This window comes from Natrix helvetica, assembly GCF_964273705.1.
Source record: "Natrix helvetica genome assembly, chromosome: 6".
NCBI lineage: Eukaryota > Metazoa > Chordata > Lepidosauria > Squamata > Natricidae > Natrix > Natrix helvetica.
In genome coordinates this window covers 74,640,367-74,667,518 of record NC_138553.1, presented here as the reverse complement: position 1 = coordinate 74,667,518, position 27,152 = coordinate 74,640,367, and the positions used below count along the sequence as shown (strand labels likewise).

General features: G+C 43.1%; 1 protein-coding gene across 1 annotated transcript in view; it reads left to right on the top strand.

The window, feature by feature from the left end:
• Window positions 1-27,152, top strand: part of PHF21B (PHD finger protein 21B) — a gene marked incomplete at its 5' end in the record, with an annotated part of 175,974 nt that overhangs the window by 103,660 nt on the left and 45,162 nt on the right. Inside the window, one exon of the mRNA XM_081957118.1 lies at window positions 25,141-25,233. Within this exon, the coding sequence (XP_081813244.1) occupies window positions 25,141-25,233 (93 nt within the window). The remainder of the gene's footprint in view (window positions 1-25,140; window positions 25,234-27,152) is intronic.

The window sequence follows — 27,152 nt, the reverse complement described above, 5'->3', positions numbered from 1 at the left end:
AAAATCTAAGAAATAAATAAATAAATAAATTAACAAAAGATATTTAACAACCTATCATAACATATATAAATGTTCAAGTAATATGACATAAGATAAAAAGAGCTAAAAAAGCTACAAGTCTTAAGGCTGAATTCTACCTATGCATTAATACCTTTAAAAGAAAGTGCTTAATATTGCCATTCTTTATATTAAAAACCTAAGTGTTTCCCTATCATGTTTTCCCCCAAAGATTTGAACATGTCCTAAGATTAAGATCATATACTAAATTATGATTGTATTGATTTTTTTCTATGAAAGATAACATGCCAAGAGTAACTTGCAAAATATAAAGTTCAGAAGTATATTAAAATAAATACTTCCATAAAAAGAAAGTTTTGTTTTAAATGTATATAAGAAAAAGATGGAAGAATCAAATTGTTTTGGCTGTAACTGAGTGAGCATATATGAAGTGCAAATAATAGGAGGAGAATATCTTCTAAAACGAATTAACTTAGTGACCTATTGAATTTAGCCAAAGCAAAACCATTAGGAAAAAACATGATTTTAAAATGCTTTGAATATGACTGAATTATACTTAATGATAGGCTATTCCTGGCAACGTTTTTTCTTTTTTTTTTTTTTTTCAAAAAGTTTTATTGGTTTTTTTAAAAACATTTATGTGGAAAAGGGTAGGTGGAATTACAAATTTTGGCAGTTGCAAATGCGGCAGACGCCCCCTCCCTCCAAACTCCTAGATTACATCAAAATATCAAATCTTAATACATAATCATAAAAAGTCAGCATCTTAATTCTAGAAAGAATAATTTTCAATCAATTTATATAATTATAATATATAGTCTAGTTATAAATTCATTTTTACTTTCGGTCTGTTTATAACATTGTGATTTTCTTATTTATTTTTGTGATCTGAGCTTTCTTGGTGTTGCCCCTTCACCCCCCGCTGGCAGAGCTCCGGCCCCTCCCGTGTCCTGCGTGACCGTTGTGGTGTCTTCTGTTTTTTCTAGGTTGGCTTTATTTTTTTCCATAAAGGCCTGTGCCTCTATGGGTGTATTAATTCTGATTCTTGTCTCCTCCCAGAATATCAGCATACCTTCAGGCATCAACCATCTAAACCACACCCCCTTCTGGTATAATTTATTCGCCAATTGCGAATAATTTTTCCTTTTTTCCCTAATTTTTTTGGGAATCTGCTTTAGAATGGTTATCTCCCTGTCACAGTATGTCAATGTTTGCCCCCTTTGCACACCCAGAATTTCATCTCTTGTGGTTTTCCTAAGGAATTTAATGTGAACCTCCCTGGGTACATTATGTGTTCTGGCATATGCTGAATTCACTCTATAAGCTAGGTCTATCTCCCATTCCATCTGCTGTTTATCTTTGTGTATGTATTCAGCTAGAATATTAGTCATAATGTCCCTTATGTTTTCCCCATCTGCTTCTATTACATTTTGAAATCTAAGATAAAAGGACATTCTCTCAAACTCTATTTTCATTTGTTGGATGTCAAGTTCTTTGTTCCCCTTCTGTAAAGCCTCTACCCCCCCCCCCTCGCCTCCGCCACCCCACCCTCCACAAGGTCCAGTCTCTGTGAATTCTTAAAGATTTGGGCTTGGTTCTGTTTAATTTCATCTTTCATTTCCCTTAACTGTTTCTTAATTTCCTCCTGGCCCTGTAGAATTTGTTGAAGCATTTGTTGAAAGTCTATCTCTGTAGTCTTGGGTTGCATCAGTTCTGTTATCTTTGACTGTGTAGCTGGGCTAGACGTTGCAGACGTTGGGGCAGAAGTAGCAAATCCAGGCTTTCCAGGAGGTGGTCTTTTTGGAGACATGGTTTTTAAAGCAAGGAAATCAGTCAAAATAGAGACTGGGCAGCTGGAGAGGTAGAGCAGGCAGGCGAATCCAGAAGGCAGAGGATCCAAACAGATGGGGATTTCTTTAGTCAGTCTAGCAATAGATGAAAATTTTTTCCCCAAAGAGTTCAGAAAAGAACAATCCACAAGAGATTCCTCTGGGTGACTCGGAGACAAAGACCGGAAGCCTGAATTTTAAAGGTGGAGTCAGGTTTCACAGTTCATGAAGACAACGGAAGTGTGCCATCTTGCCCTGCCAGCTTTGGGCTCAGAGGCATAATAAAGTTTTAAAAGTTCAGAAAGTTCTCAGTTCACCCATAGATTCTGGAGCTAAGTCCAATGAAAGTCACTTTTATGAGGGTGAGGCATCATTAGTTGGCTCTCCCCCCTCCTCCTTCCCCTGAGGGCGAAAGCAAAATCTTCTCAAGCCGCTTGTCCAAGGGAGGGGGGGAAATCCCCCTCCCTCTAGCCGCACCTCTAGCAAAAGTCCGAAAGTTTAACTTTTTTTTAAAAAAAGATGCTGAAAAGTCCATAAATTCAAGATAGAGGGAATGGAGAAGGGAAGCCTCTCACCACATTGCCGCTGCTTCGTTCAATAGCGCGTTCTCCGATCGGCATGGGGCGAGGCGCGCGCACACGGGCGCCCTCCGAGACTGCTCCCCGGTGCCTAGAACGAAGCGGAGAAGCCCCCGCCAGCCGCCGCCGACGCCAGGACCCTCCGCGAGCCGTTCCCTCGGCAGGACACCTCTCCGGGGCGTCCTGTGCCCCCCCAGAAGCGGGGGAAGCCCACCGGGAGAGCGGGAGCAGGCAAAGGCTTGCCTGTCGCCGTAGCCGCCGGAACCGGAAGTCTCCTGGCAACGTTTTTTCTTAATCGTTTTGCTTTGGCTAAATTCAGTAGGTCACTAAGTTTTTTGTATAGAGATGGCTAAATGAATTGGTAAATAAAGGGCTTCCGGAGTCACAACTGAAATAATTTGATATACTATTAAACACATTTGTCATTCAGCCATAAGATTCAACCGATACACCTCCATTTGAGTGTAAAACCTGGAATTCACACTAAATTTTGTTCTCTAACAATACCTTGTTTTAAAAACAAATAGCTAAATGCAGTTATTCCATCTCTCAAGGATAATTAATTAATTATTAAATCTAAATTAAATAAATATACTTAATTGTTTAAAATTTATCTGTTGTTGTGCAAACTTGATTTTGATGAACAATATTTGAATAGTCTACTACTAAAACTGCTAGGAGTAATTTACCCACTGATCAAAAAAGCCAAAATGGTGGCCACAACAGGGCAAATGAAGCTCTGTTTGATTTTAAATGTATAGTGCATCTTGACATTTTTTTAACCACACTCTACAAACATTCGTAAACAATATCTTGAGTTGACTTCTGATAACCTTGTTTACTTTAAAGTCTGTAGAGATTCTCAATCATCCAGGTCATGGCTGTCCCAAATATGCTTTTTCAGGAGGCAACTAGACCTTCTTATGTTTTCTTTTGAAGAAATTTCACTTCTCATCCAAGAAGCTTCTTCAGTTTTGACAGGACAGTGGGGACTGGAAGGATTTATATTCCTTGCAGACAGCTGGTCATTTGCATCCTTTTAGAGGGTCCTTGAAGCGCTTGGAGGTTTATCTGTGTCTTCTTTTGATAAAAAATGGGCCCGTTTTCATGAAAAATGGGCCGTTTTTTGCTTATTTTTGGCCCCCCACCCCGCAGGAGCACTCTACAAGCCTCCTAAAGGCTATTCATACCCTTTTTTTGGGGGGGGGAAGGGCCCGTTTTTGCTTGAAGACATTTTATTACCTAAGTAGATGATGTCATAAGTGCTAGTGGGTCTTGGGTTTGCTTCCTGTTTGTACACAGTAGCTTGCCCTGCCAGGGTTGGTGAGGACGTAATCTTCTCCTTGATAGTTCCATGATGATAGTTTTCTGTTTGATTGTTTGGCTGGTGCTAATCACTGTTTATCAGAGTGTTGCTGGAGATAATGTGTCCTGGTCTTTTTGTTTAATTCTTAGCGTTTCTATTGTACCTTCCGAATGGTGTGTAAATGTGGTTTATCTCTAACTTACATCTGTTGATGGCTGAAACACACTGCCATGAACACTGGCCAACACAGGCCATTTCTCCTCAACACTGCCCATGTCAGCAGCTCATTGAACTGCAAGCTTAGATAAAAAAGCTGAGGGGAGTTAAAACCCCCAAATGAGGTGACAGCACAAGCACTACACTTTCTGGCCTTTTAAAGATTCAGTTCAAGTTGTAGTTAGTTTCCTCCAGATGTTTCAAACCAGACCAGCAGCATTCGCTTCCAGTTTCACTTGCCAAGATGGGCTTTAGGCTTCCCTGTCCCAGGAATCTGGACTCACTGGGTGCTGCTAAAGAAATTTAAGGAAGTATATTTAACCATACACACACACACAAAACTATAGATATATAGATGTATGTATGTATGTATGTATGTATGTATGTATGTATGTATGTATAAAGATATACATATACATATAGATAGATAGATAGATAGATAGATAGATAGATAGATAGATAGATAGATAGATAGACAGACAGACAGACAGACAGACAGACAGACAGGCAGGCAGAGATATAGATAGATAGATAGATAGATAGATAGATAGATAGATAGATAGGTAGGTAGGTAGGTAGGTAGGTAGGTAGGTAGATGATAGATAGATAGATAGATAGATAGATAGATAGATAGATAGATAGATAGATAGATAAGATATATGTAGGTAAAAAGATATACATAAATAGATATACTGTATAAATTATATATATATATATATATATATATATATATATATATATATATATATGTGTGTGTGTGTGTGTGTGTGTGTGTGTGTGTGTGTGTGTGTAAAGATATACATATACATATAGATAGATAGATAGATAGATAGACAGACATATATATATAGATAGATAGATAGATAGATAGATAGATAGATAGATAGATAGATGTAGGTAAAAAGATATACATAAATAGATGTACTGTATAAATTATATATATATGTGTGTGTGTGTGTGTGTGTGTATAAAGATATACATAAATAGATATAGATGATGATAGATATAGATAGATGATAGATTATATAGATATAGAAATATATAGATGATAGATAGATAGATAGATAGATAGATAGATAGATGATAGATAGATCTGTCTGTCTGTCTATCTCTATCCGTCTGTCTGTCTGTCTATCTATCTATCTATCTCTATCTGTCTGTCTTTCAGTCCGTCCGTCCATCATCTATCGAGATGGTGGGAGCTGGATGGTGGGGAATCCTTCCATTCCCCACCATCCAGTCAGAGCTGAAGAAGCTCCTTTGGATGAGGAGCGAAACGTCTTCAAAGGAAAAAAAACCCCATAAAGTCCAGCTGCCTCTTGAAAAAAAGCACCTTTGACTCCTCTTCACCTCCTTCCCCCCCACCCCCTTTCCTTGACTGATTCCAGGCTACGAGAGACCCCCAAAGCTGCAGCGGAGTCAGCGACAAAAGCCGGCGTGGTGTACAGTGTATATGCGTGGGTGGGGAGGGAGCCCGCTCGCTTTCGCCGCAGCACTCCCGAGGCTCCGCGGGCAAAAGCGCGCAAGGGAAAAGGAGCGCCGCCGACGCGCAGCCCGCTTTCCGAGCTGAGTAGGTGGGTGGGGGGGAGCCCTTCATCCCGCCAATCCAGCCCCCTCCCCCTCCCAACCTGCTTTGCGAAACGCCCCCTCCATCCCAAAGCTTCGCCCCCTCCCCCGGTCAGCCGGCGACCGGCCAACGATGTGCGCAGGCGCTAGGAGTCCCCCCCCCCATCCCCTCACAGCTGCACGCCGGCCGCCCCAAATGGGCATCTCCGAGCGGGAGGGCGCCCCCCTCCCCACCCTCCGGTTGGAAGAACCCGTCGCCCGTCCCCGGTTCGAGGAAGCGAGAGGGTCGGGTGCCACGCGGGGCTGCAGCTGAGCGGAGGCGCCGCGGCTTCGGGAGGGAAGTCGCCAAGCGCCGTTCTCACCTTTCCCGGTTGGGCGAGCGACCCCGGCCCCGGTCGCCATGGTGACCACGCAGCCCCCCCCCCACCCCGGGCGCCCGAGCTGCAGCGTCGGCCGCCCGCCACCTGCGGAGCGAGACCGGCTCGGGCGCCCAGGTGAGCAGCCTCGGGCCGCACAAAGCGGCTGGTACGCTCCCCCCCTCTGTCTCCCCGGATGGCCGAAGGCGGCGTGGCCGGCTGACCGTCAGCCCCGAGCTCGCGGTGGAGACGTCTTCTGGAGCCCGGGTTCGCGCAAGAGCCGGTAAGGAGCTCTGCCAGCAAAGGCGAGGGGGACAAATCCTGCTGGAAAGACAACATGAGTGGCGGTTTGGGTGTCCTTGCATGTTGGCTATGGCTTAGACTCGATCCTCAGTTTGGTCCACCTGCCCAGGATGGTTTATTTATGACATTGGCTTTCCCGAATCCAAGATTGACAATAGAATAGAATAACAGAGTTGGAAGGGACCTTGGAGGTCTTCTAGTCTAACCCCCTGCCTAGGCAGGAAACCCTACCCCACTTCAGACAAATGGTTATCCTACATCTTAAAAACGTCCAGTGTTGGGGCATTCACAACTTCTGGAGGCAACTTCTGTTCCACTGATTAATTGTTCTAACTGTCAGGAAATTTCTCCTTAGGTCTAAGTTGCTTCTCTCCTTGATTAGCTACCATCCATTGCTTCTTGCCCTGCCCTCAGGTGCCTTGGAAAATAGCTTGACTCGCTCTTCTTTGTGGCAGCCCCTGAGATATTGGAACCCTGCTATCATGTCTCCCTTAGACCTTCTTTTCATTAAATTAGACATACCCAGTTGGGTTTGCAAGGTTCTGTTTTATTTATTTATTTCATTTTTTTTGTCAAGCATTTATTCATGACAAGCAGAGTTGGCTTTCCAGAATCCAAGATTGACAATCGCAGGGTTATCTTTTATTTATTTAATTTGTCAAGCATATATAAGATAACAGATATAAGTATAAACATGACTGTGAATACAGGAAATGGGTTCGAATAAAAGGAAACATTAAGACAGGGACGGTAGGCACGCTGGTGCGCTTATGCATGCCCATTTACAGACCTCTTAGGAAAGGGGTGAGGTCAACAATGGACAGTTTAAGGTTAAAGTTTTGGGGGGTTTGGGGAAGAAACCACAGAGTCAGGTAATGCATTCCAGGCATTGACCACTCTGTTGTTGCTGAAGTTGTATTTTCTGCAATCAAGTTTGGAGCAGTTTACCCAGTGGTGGGATTCAAATAATTTAACAACCGGTTCTCTGTACTAATGATTTCTTCCAACAACCAGTTCACCAAACTGCTCAGAAAGTTAGCAACCACTTCTCCTGACTTCAGCAAACTGGCTGAATCGCACCCACTGGGTTTACCTTAGGTTTGTATCTAGTGTGTGCTCCGTGTATTATTGTGTTTGAAATCTTGCCAAGCTTGTTTCCCCAAAACATTCTATATAAGGCAAGTCTGTAGCGATTCTCAGCCAGCTGGCCCTTTGCGTCCTTTTAGAGCAGTGTTTCTCAAACTTGGCGACTTTAAGTCCTGTGGACTTCAACTCCCAGAATCCCCCAGCCAGCATAGCTGGCTGGGGAATTCTGGGAGTTGAAGTCCACAGGACTTAAAGTCGCCAAGTTTGAGAAACACTGTTTTAGAGGGTCATTGAAGCACTTGGAGGTTTATCTGTGCCAGTCACCCAAGCTTCTGGTTCCTGTAGTCTGCAATTTTTTTCCTCTGGAAATCCATTCCTATTCCCCCACCATTCCAAGGTTGTTCATCCCAAATTGTATAGCTAAAAGCCTGTAGAGGTTCTCCATCTTCCAGTTGTCCCAAAGATGCTTTTTTCAGGAGGCAACTGGACTTCCTTCTTTTTTCTTTTGAAGACGTTTCGATTCTCATCCAAGAAGCTGCTTCAGAAGAGAGGGATAGGAAAGAGGGTGGGGGAGGTGGGAAGTGGAGGAGAGAAAGGAGGAGTGGAAAGGGGAGAGAGGAAGGGGAAGTAGAGAAGGATGACAGAGGGAAGAAAGGAGGTAGGGAGGGGGAGGAGAGAGGGGGAAGAAAGGGATGGATAAGGGTACAGATATGGTGTATGGAGAGCAGAAGAGCCAATAATCGTTTTTGGGAGTTGATGGTAAGATGCAAACTGATCTTACTGATGCAAACATTTAATAATACAATATAATGTTGGCTGTGTAATAGTACACATGTGATTATATGTTATGAAAATGAAAAAATAGAAAAAACTTTTAATGTTAAAAAAAAAAACATTTAAAGCTCTGACCGGATGGTGGGGAATGGAAAGATTTATATTCCTTGCAGCAGGGGTGGGTTGCTGCCGGTTTTACTACTGGTTTGCAACCTGCGTGCAATGCGTGTGTGCGCTGTTCAATGTAATGCGCAGAACAATTTCCAGTGAACTGCGCACGCGCAGTCACTAAAATCCAACATGGTGGCAACATCAGCGGCGGCGAGGGAGCTGGTTCGGGGTCGTGTCAGGCCTGGGTCGCTGCCAGTTCTATGACCCAGGCCTGACTTCTACTACCGGTTTGGCTGAACCGGGCCGAACCGGCAGCAACACACCTCTGCCTTGCAGACAGCTGGTCCTTTGCATCCTTTTAGAGCAGTGTTTCTCAACCTTGGCGACTTTAGGTTCTGTGGACCTCAACTCCTGGGGAATTCTGGGAGTTGAAGTCCCCAGGACTTAAAGTCGCCAAGGTTGAGAAACACTGTTTTAGAGGGTCGTTGAAGCATTTGGAGGTTCAGTTGTGTCCTTAGGGCCACCTGAATGGTGCTCCTAGTTTCTCTAGTCTGCAATTTCTTTCCCTCTGGAAATCCATTCTTACTCCCACACTGTTCAAAGGGTGTCCATCCCATATAAGGCAAGTGTTTATTAGGAAGAGCTTTCCAATGAGGCGGTTGACTAGTATGAATGGGAGAACTTCAGATGAGTTTCTTTTCCTGGTTTTCATATCGGCGTGCTATTTGTGTTTGGTTTAATGCAGGGACATGTTGGAAAGCCATTGATCCATTTTCACTTAGGGGCAGCAGGAGAGGTAAAGTTAACGACTGTACTGAAGTCCCTTGACAATGTTGGGTTCAGTTGGAACTGGGGGGTGACCCAGTATCATTGAGGAATCTGCAGTGTGATTTGGCAGACTGAAGCTTAAGAGTTAGACTAGCCAAAACTGTCTTTAGTCATTGAAATGTTTAAGCCAAGTTTCAAGGGACAAAAATAATGAAGTTTCACCATCGGTTGAGATGTTTGGTGATTAGAGTTTTTTTGTAGGTTCTTCTCCTTTTCCCTCAAAGTATGCAACATGTCAATATTATACAAAGGGAAATAGATCCATCGTTTGAACCCATGGCAGGCAATTACAGTAATACATAAAAATTTTCTTGGCAAAAGTTTCGAAGTAGTTTGTCATTTTCTAGGTCTAACAGAAAATGACTGGCTTTGTGTCTAAGGTGGACCAGAACTCAACGCTATGATGGCAAACCTATTGCATGTGTGTCGCAGGTGGCACGCAGAGCCCGCTCTACGGGCATGCAAGCCGTCGCCCCAGTTCAGCCCCACGACACATGTGCACATGCCTCCCGCTGGCTAACTGATTTTCAGGCCTCTATCATGCATGCTTGGGGAGTGGGGCGCATGTGGGAGGTGCATGAGCGGGGGAATGGGGGGGTCGCGTGCGCATGCGTGAGGTCACATGAGAATGCATAGGGGAGCACGGGGGTGTCGTGTGCGCATGCAGGGAGAGCACGGGTCGCATGCGCAGGGGGTGGGGTCTCGCTGCATTGCATAATGGGTGCCGGTGCACACGCACGCTTTTGGCATGCGATGACAAAAAAGTTACCCATCACGGACTCACGGACTTCTGGTTTCTCGCCTGGTGCCTTAACCACTACACCAAATTGACTTTCTCATTCCAATTTATACCAGCTCATAGTGCTTTACATACACTTATTTTTCTAAATAAGGTTTAAAAATGAAAAGGAAATCATACTGTTTAATCCCAGTGCTCAGTATGTTAATACTATATTAGACAAACCCCAGATTACAGGAGAGAAGGGTTTGAATGACATTTCTGCCACTACAAACTGCTGAAAAAGCCAAGTTTTAATGTCTCCATAGTTTTGGCACCACCGTGATCCCTGGGAGAAGCTGTTCCCAAGAAGAGTAGGGATGATTGGAAGCCATGCTTCCAAAGCCAAGATGATAGCATTGAGTGAAGAAATTCAGAGCAAGCCACTTCTACCCGATCTCATTTAGATGGGCAATTGGGAGAAGTTGGTTTGAAAACATCCCATTTCTGAACCACGAAAGGACTTTCAAAGTGCAAGCTAGCATCTTATATTACACCTGCTTCAAACTGATAACCAGTACAGCTCTTGAAACAGCAGTGATCCATAGACATTTCATAAAATATCCGTCACTATTCAAGCTGCTGCATTCTGGATCATTTGTGACTGCTGAGTCACCTTAAAGATCAACCTCATGTAGAGCATAATGCAGCAGTCCAAAGGAGTGGGTCAGTCTCTGATTTGGACTACTGCAATGTTCTGTGTGTGGGACTGACCTTGAAGATTACTCAGAGGCTATAGCCTGCAGCTCCAAGAAAAGTCGTAACTGTTGTATCATATGGACTTGGGCAAAAATCCTTATTGTCATAGCAAAATGTTTTGAGCAGCAGTTGAGTCCTACTTGCACGTTCTAATTGTACAATGCAAGTTATGTTATTTATTATCAAGTCATTAAATTTATAGTAGTGAGAATTGCCTATATTAGCTAACTCCATAATTAAATTCAAAAGCTTGGGAATAAGAGCAGATTTTTTGAGATCAGAGCAGTGACATGCAGTCAGGGGAGGCAGGGGAGGCAGAGCCTCACCGCTCTCATCATGAAAATAAAAAAAATTACTCTGGGAAGCCGTGAAAGTGGCTGGGAGAGGCGCACGGCTTGGTTTAGCCTCCCTGGACATCTCAGCAGCAGCCCCAAGTGTGCCGGTCTCGCCATTTTTTGCATCGGGCGAGCCCAGGATCCTTGCAAGGGGAATGGGACCATGTGTTCAGGCAGCTCCTCAATGCCAGCCTCAGATCAGCGCAGCCGCGATCCCCTTCCCCTGCATACGTGGTCCCATTCCCCTCCTTCCTAAGCCAACATGAAGGGGACCGCGGCTGCGCTGATCTGAGGCTGTGTGCTGAGGAGCTGCCTGCACACGTGGTCCCATTCCCCTTGTAAGGATCCCAGGCTCGCCCGATGCAAAAAATGCCTCGGTAACATCATCAGTGCTAGAAGGGGATGGGGGGAGGAGGAGAAAGGAGAAGTTTCTCTTCTCAGAAATGTCTTCTTAGTGGAGCTGCGGCAGCCTGTCTGTCCCTTTCTGACATTTCTGAGAAGAGAAACTTCTCCGTTTGGGCTGCGCCCGTGCGATGGGAGCAACCACGCGGTTTGATGATGTCACCAGCCTCACCAGTCATAAACCTCACCGCACGTCACTGGATCAGAGGATGTTAGAACAAGTCCTTTGTCCAGACTACTCACATGCAGAAAAGAGTGAGGTTTGATTCACAATGATTTATGTTTCTATAGATTTATGTTGAAATCCAATATATGGATTTGCATATTCCAAAAACAGGCAGAGCTCAGTTGCAGCATTGCAGTCACCATTTTAATTGTTATGACCATAACATGAGGATGCCTCTGCACCAGTGGTGGGTTTCAAATTTTTTTAGAACTCTTCTGTAGATGTGGCCTGCTTTGTGGGAATGGCTTGCCGGCCATGTGACCGGGTGGGAATGGCTTGCCGGCTGTGTGACTGGGTGGGAGTGGCTTGCCAGCCATGTGACTGGGTGGGCGTGGCCAATTTGTAAAAAGGGTGAAACTCACTTAGCAACGCTCTTGCTTAGCAACCAAAATGTTGGCTCAGAAACTTGTGAAGCACGCAAGTCTTAAAGCTGTCAAGTTACAAGACCCTTGCACCCCTAACTCTTTAGAAAAAAAAACCCCAGGCGTGTTCAAACTTGACAGCTTTAAGACTTGTGGACTTCAACTCCCAGAATTCCTCCTCCAGTCATGTTGGCTCAGGAACTCTGGCATTGAAGTGTGCAAGTCTTAAAGCTGTCCAGTTACAAGACCCTTGCACCCCTAACCCTTTAGAAAAAAAACCCCAGGAGTGTTCAAACTTGACAACTTTAAGACTTGTGGACTTCAACTCCCAGAATTCCTCCTCTCGCTCTTCATCTTGATGATGTGCAGACGGGCGGGGGGAGGGAGCTGGAACCGGTTCTAAACGGCACGGTAGATTTGTGGAATCTCTTCTATAGAACTGACAGGAACCCACCCCTGCTCTGCACCTGCAGTTTCCCCTCATTAACCCCAGATTTTAAAGCTAAAAATGCTGGCTGGGGAATTCTGGAAGTTGAGATCCACCTATCTTAATGTTGTCAAGATTGAGAAACACTGTTTTAAAAACCACAATGTTTTAAAGCAACTCACCCCAAGGGATATTCTTGGAAAGAATAATGGAAACATTATTTGTCAGGTCTGGGGTCTCATTTTGCCGTGTGACAGTTTCTGTCTTCTTTTTAAAATGTTGTTATTAATTTAAAACTGGTAAGACAAGACGTCTTCAAAACAGGTGCACTGGCATCTCCAAGTATTATACTTCAGGAATCCATGAAGGTTTGTCTGGCACTAAATGAAAATGTCTTCTTGGCAAGGTCTTCATTGCAGGTTCCATAGCGACAAACCATAATAATATGTCATGTTCCATTCTGGAGTAATGAAATTTGGATTTCCCCCCATTTTGCTTGTTTTTTGGAAATACTGTATTTTTCAGATTATAAGTCGCACTTGACGGTAAGACGCATCTAACTTTAGAAGAGGGGGGGAAGGGTTTTGGCCTCTGCGTGCCTCATTCTTGGCCCTTTTTTTGGCCCTTTTTTGCCTCTTTTCCAGCTTTTTTCCTACCAATTTTGAGGTTTTTTCAGCCCATTGTTTTTGGAAAAATGGGCCAAAAAAGCCTTGAAAATGGACTGAAAAAAAGCCTTGAAAATGGACTGAAAAAAAAGCCTCAGAAATGACCTGAAAAAACCCCTCAAAAACAAGTCACAAAAAGCCTTGAAAATGGGCCAAGAAAAGCTTCAAAAACGGCCTGAAAATAGCTTCAAAAACAGCCCGAAAAAAAGCCTCAAAAACTTCCCGAAAAAAGCGTACAAAAAGGCCTGAAAAAGGGATGTGCAGAGGCCAAAAAAAAAAAATGGCCGGTGGGTGGGTGAGGCTTTGGCAATATTTAGTCTATAAGGTGCAGAGACATTTTCACCCCCTTCTGGAAGACAAAAAGAAGCGTCTTATAGTCTGAAAAATACGGTATGTTCTTTTCAGTCTCATTTTATCCTATACCGCTGTTTCTTTTTTTTAAAGAAGTATTTTTTCTGCTTAAATTTACAGTGCAAATCCACTGTGCCTGCTTGTATTCTAAGTTTTGTTTACATTAAGAGAATGCTCGTAACCCGGGGATTATCTGTATATCTATATATCTATATCTATCTATATATCTATATCTATATCTATCTATCTATCTATCTATCTATCTATCTATCTATCTATCTATCTATCTATCATCTATCTATCTATCTATCTATCTATCTATCATCTATCTATCTATCTATCTATCTATCTATCTATCTATCTATCTATCTATCTATCTATCTATCTATCTATCTATCTATCTATCTATCTATATCTGCCTCCACCGTGTGTGTGTGTGTGTGTGTGTGTGTGTGTGTATGTATACAGAGAGTATATAGCCCTGATGGCGAACCTATGGCAAGTGTGCCAGAAGTGGCATGCGGAGCCATGTTGCCTGGCACACACGGTGTCACCCATTTCTCTTCCGAGTTTTCTGGCGCACATGCTCACACAACGATCAGCTAGCCTTTGCATGTGTGGCAGTGCCGCAAACAAGAAGAGCTGGTCTTCCGTTTTCTGGTGTGCGCATGCGAGTCAGCTAGTTGATTGTCGCACATGCATGCGTGCCAATAACTGGAAGAATAGCCGGCTGGCGTGCATGCATGCGCCGTAAACCAGGAGTTCATTTCCCGATGCGCGCATGTCCCCTGGGCAGTTTCTCTTCTGGGTTGCGGGCCTAATGAGTGCGCATGTACTCTCTTTTCGGCACTTGATGCTGAAAAGGTTTGCCGTCACTAGTATATAGGGAGCTGTTGCTCTGTATTAGCATCCATTTGGTGGCTAACTAAATGAAAAAGCTAAATTTCCAGTTTGCCTTGCAGCAAAATTTTAAGGAAAAATTATAGCCAGGTTATCAAATTTCAAACCTAACATTGTAAGCCTACTGCCTGAAATCTGCAAATGATTGAGAACTTAAGTCTGAAGTGCTTCATACAGGTAGTCCTCAACTTACAACAGTTCATTTAATGACCATTCAATGTTATAACCACACTGGAAAAAGTGACTTATGTGGTCATGTGACTGGGTGGGTGTGGCCAGGTGGTCATGTGACTGGGTGGGTGTGGCCAGGTGATCATGTGACTGTGGGTGTGGCCAGGTGGTCATGTGACTGTGTGGGTGTGGCCAGGTGATCATGTGACTGTGTGGGTGTGGCCAGGTGGTCATGTGACTGGGTGGGCGTGACCATTTAGCAGTCCATTAAACAATACACAACAGCCCCCTTTTCCAATCTTCTTTTTAATATTGCATGAAGTTTTTTTTTTTTACTTGGGGGGCGGGGGAGAGGTTGGCAATGCCTGGGGAAGGAAAGACATGGTTTCCGCAGGTCTCATGGCTATATTTAAAGGGCCAGCTAATGTCATTGGTGTTGGGAGATTCATTGGAGAGGTGATAGTGACTGGATGTGCGACGTTCACTGGTGCAGTAACTGGAGTTGGTAAATTGACAGGTGTGGTGAGTGCTAACAGAGAACTCATTGGGCTGGAGATGTTAACCACGCTCGAAACATTGGCTGGGCTCCTCATGTTCATTGCAGCAATTCATTCCGTAAGAACGAATAAACGAAAGTAGTTGGCAAACTTAAGGAATTTAATCTGCTTAATAGATAGCCATATCCCGCTGTTGGTTCTGTATCATAAATCCCTGTATTCAAGTAAAAGTAAGCATTTGTCAATCACACACACACACACACACACCCGTCACATCAAGCCAGCATTTCACTTAATAGAGTTGCTAAGAAGGAGGCAGAGTCCAGATTCCACTGTTGCTAAGAAAAAACTATATCAGGGCGGGAGTTTGCTTTGGGAACATCACAGCTGAATTCAAACAGAGATGTTTGGCCTTGAAACCTTTCCAAAAGGTCCTTGAAGTAACCTTGAAAAACACTTTGGGCAGATCGAAACAGCCTATTTTAAATTCATTCTTGTTCTAAATACTTGGCAACCCTCCTGTTGCTCCAGCCACCTGCCTGACAGAATAGATAGGCTCCTTATCTGGTAAAGATAATTGATTTGTTTGCAGCATTTGTCAAAACCTTTCTATCCTAGAGAGACCCTTGAAATAATTTTTGGGGTTCGGGGGAATCCCCGAGTAAAAATTATTACATCTAAAGTTAGCACTGCACACACCATGGAAAATAATGTGAATTGGTTTATTTCTCAGTCACAATCTCTCCCAGAAATCTAGGTGACATCTGGTGTAATTCTAGGTTCAGCAAAACCCTGGTTGAGAAAGGCTGGATTAGAAAGAGGTTTAGTTTGGAGTGTGCCCCACCCCTCTCCTCTCTCCCCTCCCCTCCCCTCTCCTCTCTCCTCCCCTCTCCTCTCCTCTTCGCTCCCCTCCCCTCTCCTTCTCTCCCCTCCCCTCTCCTTCTCTCCTCTCCCCTTTCCTCCCCTCTCTCCCCTCTCATTTCCTTTCTTCTCCTCTCCCCTCTCCTTTCCTCTCCCCTCCCCTCTCCTCCCCTCTCTCCCCTCTCCTTTCCTTTCTTCTCCTCTCCCCTCTTCTTTCCTCTCCCCTCCCCTCTCCTCCCCTCTCTCCCCTCTCCTTTCCTTTCCTCTCCCCTCTCCTCTCCTTCCCTCTCCCCTCCCCTCTCCTATAACCTCCCCTCTCTTTTCCTCTCCCCCTCTCCCCGTCTCTCCCCTCCCCTCCCTTTGTTCCAAACTAAATTTTTGGAAAAAATCATGTTCACCGAGAGCATACAGAACATTCTTAAGGAACTTTATATGGTTTACTTTACGAAGGCTTCCTATTTTTCTGCCAATGTCTATGTTCTTACCCCCCAAAATATCTCCTAGCCTGATCCTCCTCTCTAGGTAGTACATCGTGCTAGAAATGTCTGAAATAAAACAAATTTGGTATATACAGCATAAGCGTTTTATTCCTGCTTATTTTCTACTGCATGCAATACATATACACAGTTATTTCAGAACTGGGCAGTGCATAAATCGAATAAATTAACTGTATTCCATTAAAATGTTCAGGTTTGCTTTCAGTCTGGTATTCTAGGCACTGTGCCATACTTATTTTTTTTTCCTCCCTACTAGGGTTTCTAGATTAAAAAAAAAACTTGGTGTTTAGTTACACATCTATCAGGATGCTTATAGAAGTCATAATTCTGCTGATGAAAGGAGAAAATTTCACATGAGTGTGTGAAGCTTGATGAGGTATGCATGACTTTTAATGTATACAAAACAATAATGGATGGGAGAAAATTCTGTCTCCTGTGAGGACTATCTCATTCATTCATACATTCATTTGTTCATTTGTTTTTTGACTGCTCGGTGCCCTGGGCTATGTAACACAACATTGGAACATGAGGTCAACAGAAGAACAATAACAATAGATACAACTGAAGCCATGAACACATCTGACCCAGGACTAAGATGCTGAGCTGGCCGATCAGAAAGGTTGGCAGTTCGGCGGTCCGAATCCCTAGCACCACGTAACAGAGTGAGCTCCCGTTACTTGTCCCAACTTTTGCCAACGTAGCAGTTTGAAAGCATGTAAAAATGCAAGTAGAAAAAATAGGAACCGCCTTCGGTTCCTTTGGCATTTAGTCATGCCGGCCACATGACCACAAAGACACCTTCGGACAGCGCTAACTCTTCGGCTTTGAAATGGAGATGAGCAGCGCCCCCTAGAGTTGGAGACAACTAGCACATATGTGCAAGGGGAACCTTTACCTTAGAAGGACAGAAGGGTTGGGGAACACTAGAAAGGTAGTTAATAGTTTTGCTTTACAAATATTCAGACTGAGCCAAAAAATAAATAAACAAGCAATTACATTTTCCGGGGAACTCTGCCAAAATTAAGCAATAGCTGCTATTTCTTTTTGTTTTTAAAAATCTAAAGGCTGCATTTGGTTCTAGCATTTTAAGTAATATTTCAGTCGTCTTTCATGAAAAGCTTTGGATCAAGATTTTAATTTGGCAAACGCCAATACCTGGTGGTTGAGTTCTCTTCATGAACTACGCAGAAAATTTATATTGTGCCTGAAGAGATTTAATTAACACATTGTATTTGTTTGTTTGTTTGTTTTAAAATAGAAATTCAGTCATCACTGGCAGATTATTTTAAAACCCCTTAACTTGTTTTGAAGAACGTGCCTGTTGGAATTTTTTTCAGAATAGGGTCAAGTAACATCTTCTTTAAGACAAGCAAATGAAATAAAATCCACAATTGACTACGCTTATCTCAAAGGTAAGCCTGAGCCTTTAAGTGGCTCAGTGGCTAAGATGCTGAGCTTGTCGATCAGAAAGGTCGGCAGTTCGGTGGTGTCAAATCCCTAGCACCACATAATGGAGTGAGTTCCCGTTATTTGTCCCAACTTCTGCCAACCTAGCTGTTCGAAAGCATGTAAAAATGCAAGTAGACAAATAGGAATCACCTTTGGTGGGAAGGGAACAGTATTCTGTGCGCCTTCAGTGTTCAGTCATGCCAGCCACATGACCACGGAGAGGTCTTCGAACAGTTCTGGCTCTTCAGCTTTGAAATGGAGATGAGCACTGCCCCCTAGAGTCAGGAACAACTAGCATATACGTATGAGGGGAACTTTTACCTTTACTTACCTCAAAGGTGTTTTAGAGTAGAATTTAATATTCATCGAGTGTTTTGCAAAAACGTGTACTGGAAATGTGGATTTCCACATAAAATATGATTTTCCTTTCTTTCTTTTCTCAGCTTTTTCCACCATGTATTAAAATAGCGGGTACAATGTTTATCAAGAAGAAAGCTTTGAGTTCACGTTCCTTAAGTTTTTAAGAGCAAATTCAAGGTTGCTTTGCAACATCCTTTGTAAATAAATGCACTCACTCATACAGCACCCTGCAATTACTTTTCTGAATGTCCATTCAAGTTAAGAATTTTCATCTTTGCAGTTGCCATAGCAATCTGTTCTCCTCTTTCTACTACATTAAAAATCCATTCAGTTGCCAATATTGAGCGTGGAACAGGGGGAAAAAAATTCTTTAAAATAGCTTTAGCATCTTATGTGCAACAGAAAACAGAGCTGGCTTTTAATGTTAGGAGAGGTGGGTAGCTGCTGAAATGTAACAGCAAACTTTTACTGCAAAAAAAAGGTTGCTTAAAAATACTTAAAAAGACAAAAAAATAATTTTTAATAAAGCAACTCAGAGGAAAGTGTTGCAAATATATTTTATGTAACTTTAGTAAATTAGGAATTAATGGGCCAAGCTAATATTTTGAGAGTGAAGCAGGCAAGTCCTGTCTTATGTAGCTTTATTGATTTATTCATTTTATTCCTGAAGGCATAGCTAGCTTTTGCTTAACTTTGAGAAGGATGGAAACGCATCCAATTTCCTTCATTTAGAGATGGAATGGGTAATTTTTTTTTTCCTATTGTAAACTTTGCATTTGACGCTGATTTCTCAAATTTTGATGGAACCGTTCGGAAGTCTTAAGATAATTTCGAACCTGCTTTTCATATAGCCATATGTAGCAATAATATATATTTAACCGATACCTTTCTCTGTTTATCGCGGTTAAGTATTACCTTGTTGAAAGGCACATAGTGCGTACGCTACATGGAACAACAGTATTCCCCAAATAATTTCTCTTTTAAAAATGGACAGACTACCTTCGATTAACTGACATTTGCTACTGGAGAGCTTCAGTCTGTTAAAATTGTCATTATTGAATATCCTTATTATTATGTTATTAGGCGGTTGAATAAGTGATATTGCCAGTTTTGGATGAGTGCGGATTAATGCTGTTCTTTTTCACTTCTGATAATCATCACTATTTTATAAAATAGTCTTGGTGTCAATTCTGTTTTTTTTTTTCCTTAAATATTGCCTTATGCAAACTCTCATCTCAGGCTGTTGTGAGCATACAAATGGAAGAGTGACATAATCAGAATTTTCCTCTGAAGTTCAGAACAAAAACTGGTATTGTAGGGACTTGGGCTGGGCACTACAAGGAGTTTGCAGCCATACAACAGATTTGAGATTATCTTTTGACTCTTATGGTGGGACGTGGTGGCTCAGTGGCTAAGATGCTGAGCTTGTTGATCAGAAAGGTTGGCAGTTACGTGGTTCGAATCCCTAGCGCCACGGAACAGAGTGAGCTCCCGTTACTTGTCCCAGCTTCTGCCAACCTAGCAGTTCGAAAGCATGTAAAAATGCAAGTAGGAAATATAGGAAGCACCTTTGGTGGGAAGGTAACAGCATTCTGTGCACCTTCAGCGTTTAGTCATGCCAGCCACATGACCACGGAGACGTCTTTGAACAGCGCTGGCTCTTCGGCTTTGAAACGGAGATAAGCACTGCCCCCTAGAGTTGGGAACGACTAGCACGCATGGGTGAGGGGGACCTTTACTTTTGACTCTTATAGTTCCTTTTTTTTTTATTAAAAAGCTTAGCATCATAAATGTAGTAATAAGAAACTAATTTATCTCGACAAAAGCGCTGCAATAAACTATTCTGCAGTTATAACCTTTTAAAATTATTGTTTCTGCTGGTATCCATAAATTCATGCAAAGCACTTAAAGGTCAGGCATTGCCGGAAAAAATGTCTTTTCCAATTGTTAATTAAAGGTTCATAAGAACAAGCATCAGCTTTACTCTCCTAACAAAAGGAAAAGTGCCGAAAAAAAATGTCTTATTCCCAGAAACAGAAGGCAAAGTCAGAACAGGAAATCAGGAAAAGAATACCAATGCAGTTGGGTGGAGAAATAATGTACACCATTCAAGTCAGGCTGGGTGAAAACCTGGACAGGTGATTGCAGAAATGCAGGTAATCCTTGAGTTATGACCGGCCACTTAGCAACGGTTCAGAGTTACGTAGTTTACACCCCCAAAAGCTACTTCAGACCTGCATTCGAAGATCTGATCTACACACAAACACACACACACACACATACATACACCATGATCATGTGCTTGCATCTTGGGTTCTTAACAATTGGCCAGCATTTATGACCATTTGCAGTATCCTGGGGTCACATGAGCATGATTTAGCCCATTTCCCTGAAAATAAGACCTCCCCAGATAACAAGCCCAATCGGGCTTTTGAGCACATGCGCTAAAATAAGCCCTCCCCCGAAAATAAGCCCTCCCTGAAATTATTGCAACACAGCAGCAGCCATGAGGTGACCGCGCTCGCCGCCTCCTGCACCTCAAAAATAATAACATTTCCCTGAAAATTAGGCCAAGCGCTTATTTCGGGGGGGGGGGGGTCAAAAGAAAATAAGACCTGTCTTATTTTCGGGGAAACACGGTATGGCTTTTTTTTTTTGTCGAAAACTGGTGTTTACTTCCTGTGAACGGCAAAAAATACTCATGTGCAAATAATGGGTTCGCTTAATAGCCACAGCGATTGCTTTATGGCTGCCACTTTTGCCACAACCACGAAATAGGTTGTAAATCGGTCACGGTAATGTGAGATGATCTGCTTAATGAGTGGCTTATGACTTATGACCTTAATTCAAGCTCAATTATTTGTTGTAAGTCAAGGACTACCTATATAGTGAATGAGCTTTACTCCCAATTTATTTATGAGCCTGTTCTCGTAAAAATACAAAAAAGAATGGATACTAGGCTTAGACGGTGAGCTGGGAATTCACTAAGAAATTGAGTTTTACCACCGCTTTGATGGTCTAAGCTTCCAACTTCCAACTGAGGAGATATGACATAAAGCTCCTTAAATTCTTGCTAATATGCAAGCCAGAAACTTGCTGTTTGCTCTCCATTTAAATGTTAAGTCGAATACATTTGAGAGTTTTTTATTGGGAGAATTAGCTGTAGCCAAATTTCTTTGTGAAGCTTCCCGAAAATAATCCCAACGTTGCAAGGAATGGGAAAATTGGAAGAGTTATCTTGATTCTAGCAAGATGCTGGGTTGATAAGGCAGATAGCATACCTGATGGTATTTTTTAATAGCAGAACTAGTTCTCATTGTCCATTGCATAGAAAAGTAGTATTTTGAACTGGCTACACACTGTTCTGACCTGGGCTTCCCAAGAGCACGAAGCAACTCCTTGTCCCAACAAAAACTCCTTTTATTAATTGACTGAATTCCGCTCATTCACATCCAGCAAAGTCTTTCAAGGGAGGATTTACAGTCACAGATCTTTTTTGCATTATCCTTCGCCCTGCCACGCCCACAGAACCTGTAGTAAAAATTTTTGAATCCCACCACTGGTCACCAGGTAATAAAAAAAGAGGTTGACACTTTGGAAAGAGGGCAGAGAAGAGCAACAAAGATGATTAAGAGCCTGAAGACGAAAAACCTACGAAGAACAGTTGCAGGAATTGAGAATGGCTTGTCTGGCGGAAAGAAGGACTAGGGGTGAAACAATAACGGTGTTCCGATATTTGAAGGGGCGAGGGAGAGTGATTGGCCCAAAGTACCTGGCCGGCCCTTATGGGTAAAGTGGGACTTGAACTTTAAGATTCATGTGGCATAAAGTGGAGCTTTATTCCCCTACTTTCTGGTGGCATATATGGAGTCATGCACAGTTGTAACAGCTATCCTACATTTTAAAATCTGGATGGGGAATTCTGGGAGATTCTAAAAGTTAAAATCTACACCTACCCATCTTAAGAATTGCCAAGTTTTTTAAAAAAACACTGATCTCTAGATGATAAGTGATAAACTGCGGATGGACCTGCAGAATGAAAATGTTAAAGAGTTTAAAATTGCTATGTACAAAATGTCTGTGTGTGATTCTGCACTGAATGATGGTCTAGCTTGGAAATGATTTCGTCTACAACTCTACTTGAAGCCCCGATTGCTGTTTCCACCTTGGGAACACAAAACTGTCTTCCACATTTTGTTACTGTAATGCATTGTGCACAGGGCTAATCTTGAATGCATTCAAGTGTCTCAAGTAGTACAAATTTTAGATACAGGAATTCCATCTGCCTTATCCAGGTGAAGGTATTGTGTGTGTTGTGGCCCACCAGCGGCCTGCGGAGTTGGTAGCAGATTTGGACAATGAGGAGGTTGGAGAGGAACGTGGGCCAGTCCTGGAGTCTGGGGAAGGCTCTGATGAGGGCTCTGCGTCGGAGGCAGAGAGGGGGCCAGGGCCGTATGCCAGTTATCAGCTGCCTTCAGAGTCGGACATCAGTGGGGCTGAAGAACAGCTGGAGCCTGTTCCTGCTGTGCACATGCACAGAGCTGCCAGACAAAGGGAATAGCTAAAGAACAGAGGTCAACCTGGGAGTAAGGCCACAAGTGGACGATGAATGGCCCCTCCCAGAGGAAATAAAAGAGGAGCGAAAGGGGAGTGGAGTTTGCAGGAGTCAATTAGTTCGCTTAATTGGTTCGTGACTCTCCGAGACTCCTTGCCAACTTTTGCAGATATCGGCCTGGCAGCTCTCCAAACCAGATTCCCCATTCCCTCCCCACTCTCAAAATTTCCGCTACCGGCTCTCCAGAACTTGTCAGAACTGGCTGAACACCATCTCTGGTGGTGACCAAAACTGGATGCAGCATTCCCGGTCTGATCTTACTAAGGTTTTATAAGATGGTACTAGCACTTCACGTGTTAGTTGACTCCAGTTATGCAACCAAGGATTGCATTGGCTTTTTTGGCTGCTGCTGCATACTGCTGGCTCATATTCCCCCCAATGGGAGGAACAGCACAATGGAGATGTGGTTGATGGAGTAACAACAGATCCCACCTCCCCCATTCTACGCCTCCCCTCCATACCTGTCCTTGGTTTTTAATTCTTGCTTTTTATTTAATTATTTTTAATGTATACATATTTCTTTCACTGTAAGCCACTCACAGTTATCTTATGGTAAGATGGGCAGCCAATCAGCGGTGGTATTTTGCTGGCTCTTAGGGCAAACTGGTAGTGGTGACTGTTGGAGGCTCTGCCCCACCCCCACCCCGACGTAATGCTTGACATTCTGCGTATGCGCAGAAGGTGGCTCCGAGCATAGTGAGCGAGTGTGCTCACATTTGCGAACCAGTAGCAAAGGTAAGTGAATCCCACCACTGCAGGTTTTATGTGTGTGTGTGAGAGAGGGAGGGGGGGAGATTGTCCAGTAGGACTCCAAGATCCCTCTCATAGTTACTGCTTTTGAGCCAGGCACCAGCTAATTTGTACTTGTACATTTGGTTTTTCTTGCCCAAGTGTAAAATCTTACTTTCCTCTACATTAAATTTCTCTACATTGCATTAATTTAACTTTCCCTACTATCTTTCTCACCTCCACCTGAATTGCTCACCTCCACCTGAAGTGGTGGCAATTCCCATGATTAGTAGGGTCTGAAGTAGGGTGTTTATTCTCATTTTAGTCCTGCTGAGAGCTACATCATGAATAGCCAGTTTTTGCCCTTATGAGTTGTGCTGATATCCTCTGCATGTGCTTAACTTATTCCAACTGAAATCAATCATATTTAAAAATGTTTGGCTGGATGGTACTATAAATAAATAAGCAATATACATTAGGTTTTTCCATATTATTATGTTATCTCCTGAATATTACTCATCTGCTTTTTTTCTTCCCCTCCTCAGCGGACTGATAAATAAAATAAACATTAAACAAAATCAACACATACAATTCCAACATAGTTGTGTGCAGAATCTGCGGGACAGCTGGTCAGCAAAATTCAGATAGAAATCACGTATTAGATAGGCATACAGAAAATAATAGAAATAAACATCAGAGATAAACTTTCTTGTGTTTTTTTTTTAATGCGGTACCTTCCCTTGTTAAATATTAAACAGCCAAGTTTTACTATGAAGAGGTTGATAAGCATTAAATACATTTTGTTTAGCACCATACATCCCTTCGACCGATCCGCTCTCACAGGGAGGGGCTCCTCCGGGTGCCGTCCACGAGGCAGTGCCAGCGGGCGACGCCCAGGAGTAGGGCCTTCTCTGTGATGGGCCCGACCCTCTGGAATGACCTCCCCCGTGACATCAGAACAATCACTGATCTCCGCTCCTTCCGTAAGATGCTCAAGACCCACCTGTTCAGTTTAGCGGGCCTGGCCTAATCCCGATCTAGTCCCTCAATTCTGTACTTTTAAATTTTTGGGATTGTTTTAAGCTAATTTTTAACTTTTATTACCCTGTACAGCCTAATTGGTTTTTAAGTGTATCTATTTTATATTATGTTTTAATGTGGTGTCTGTACACCGCCCCGAGTCCCTTCGGGGAGAGGGGGCGGTCTATAAATTTAATAAAATAAATAAATAATAAATACTAACAATTCCGTAAGTGAAGAAGGCCATTATTTGTCTTGATTTTCCGGAGAAGTAACAGCAGACTTCTTCGGGGAAATAAATTGGTGGCATTTTCTGAGCATGTAGGTGACAGAACTAATGATAACTTCATTAGAAAACATCATATAACCAGCTTTCCTGGTCCTCGGGTACCTAGAGAAATGAATTTAGCTACACAAAGAAACTGCGTGGCTGAGATGTTTCTTTCCTCTTTTTTTATTTTTAAAAATTCTCTGCACTCTTAGTTTATCTTCAGTATTTTTCTGTTCTCCAGAACTTATTAGCTGCAGAAATAAACCGGGGTTTGGGTTTTTATCAGGGGAAAGAAAAGTGGGACTAAGAAGGAAAGGCGATTGAGAAGGAAATGGTGTTTTTTTTGAGATATTTCTGATTTTAGCTTCTAAATATCAGTTGCTCATCTGATTTGGAACCTGAAAGAATTTATGTGTTTGATAGGGGTTTTTCAGGTGACAATTTGTCTTACTGTGGCCCGGGTTTTATGTTTCTCTCTGGGTCTTGAGTCCTGAACCAATGACGTCGATAAATTGAATAATACTTTTGTTTTTTTCTTTTAATTTTCCTGGCAGGCTTTCGGAGCCATTACTTCAGTGCCGATTAAAGTTCCTCAGGTCAGTTCCTTGCAGAGGTTGGCAGGGCAGAAACCAGCAGTGCTACCTCAGGTAGGAAAGTTAATTACTTTGATTTTATTGGCTTTCAAAAAAAAAAGGTACAAAGTTAAAAGATAAGCTGTAATCAAGAACTACCTTAATTGCTAGATATAAATACTACATTTTTAAAAAAGAAGCTCTGATCGCCCCTAATATTAATCTCTTTCAAGGAAGTTTTTTCTTCTTCTTTCTCTTCCCTTCCTTCCATGTAAATGTTGTTATGATGTAATGCAGTAACGCTCTGGAAAACTTCCCCCTCTCTGTTATTGGACTAGCCAAGATATCCGTTGGAGCACTGTCTGGGAGTGAATATTTTTGAGATTACTCTTCTTCCTTGATGTGAAAAGAGCTACAGGACAAAGGTTATTGCATTTAACAGATTAACAGAGTTGGAAGGGATCTTGTAGGTCTTCTAGTCCAACCCCACCCCCCCAAGCAGGAGACCCTACACCATTTCTGACAGATGGCAGTCCAGTCTCTTCACGAAAGCCTCCAGTGATGAAACTCCCACAACTTCCTAAGGCAACTTCTGTTCCGTTGGTTGATTGCTCTTGCTGTGAGAAAATTTACCCTTATTTCCAGGTTGAATCTCTTCTTTGATCAGTTTCCATCCATTGTTCCTTGTCTGGAATTTAATGGACCGAAAGAAATCCTTTCAATTATTAGAGTTTGGAAAGGGTTTAATTGCTGTTCTTATAATTTGGCTTATGTGATCATTCAGAGCCGAGGTGGCGCAGTGGTTAGAGTGCAGTACTGCAGGCTACTTCAGCTGACTGCTAGCTGCAGTTCGGCAGTTCAAATCTCACCAGGCTCAAGGTTGACTCAGCCTTCCATCCTTCCAAGGTGGATAAAATGAGGACCCAAATTGTTGGGGGCCATAGGCTGACTCTGTAAACTGCTTAGAGAGGGCTTTAAAAGCACTATGAAGCGGTATATAAGTCTAAGTGCTATTGCTGCATTGCATTTATCCTGATTCTCCACCTTTGGGTGATCAAATACAACAATTCCTTTAAGCAGGTTGAGATTTTTTCCCGTTAGACTAATATACAGTAAACAGGCAATGGTTTTTTTTTGGTAAATTACGGTGTGCTAAATTGCCATATGAATGAAGTTGTATAAATAAATGACTTTCCATTTAAGTTGATCTATCTTTGCAGTAGAGGTTTTTGTCAAATTATTCGGGGTCCATGAACAAAGAGAATTGGGGGGTGGGGGGGAGGAGAAGTGTTTCACATTTAGAACGGCAGGAGTCTTTAAGTTACAACCACAGTTGGAACCAGAACTCCTGTTTCTAAGCAGGGTGGCTGTTAAGTGGGTTTTGTGTCCGATGTTATGACATTTTTGCCACATCTGTTAAGTGAATCCTGCCATTATTAAGCAATGACCATCTTCCCCCATTGACTTTGCTTATAGGTCACCAGGGAAATCTCAAATGGTGATGATACAACCCAGGCAGGGGTGGGCTGCTACAGGTTCGCCTGGATTCGGGAGAACCTGTAGCTAACATTATGGCCGGTTCAGAGAACCTTGAAATCTGACCCCTGGCTGACCACACCTATCCCTCCCTTCCCTTCCCCTCCCACCCTTCCCCTCCCAACCCTCCCCTCCCAGGAGTCTCCACGTGGCCCGTTTTGGATGTGAGGTAAGTGCAGGGCCCGTGTGGAGACTCGGGGGGCGGAGGGGGGGAAATGGGCCTCCTGAAAATTCCGAAAGACCGGAAACTCCTGAGGGCCTCCGGAACCCGAAGGAGGCAGTTTTCACCCTCCCGGAGGCTTGAGGAAAGCCTCTGGAGCCCGGGGAAGTCGAAAAGCTCCCCCGTCCCAACCATGGTGCAGGAGGTCGAGTAAGTCATGCCCGCCCAGCACGCGGGCAGGGAACCCGCTGCTGAAATTTTTAAACCCCACCCCTAGACCCAGGGATACTGCAACTGT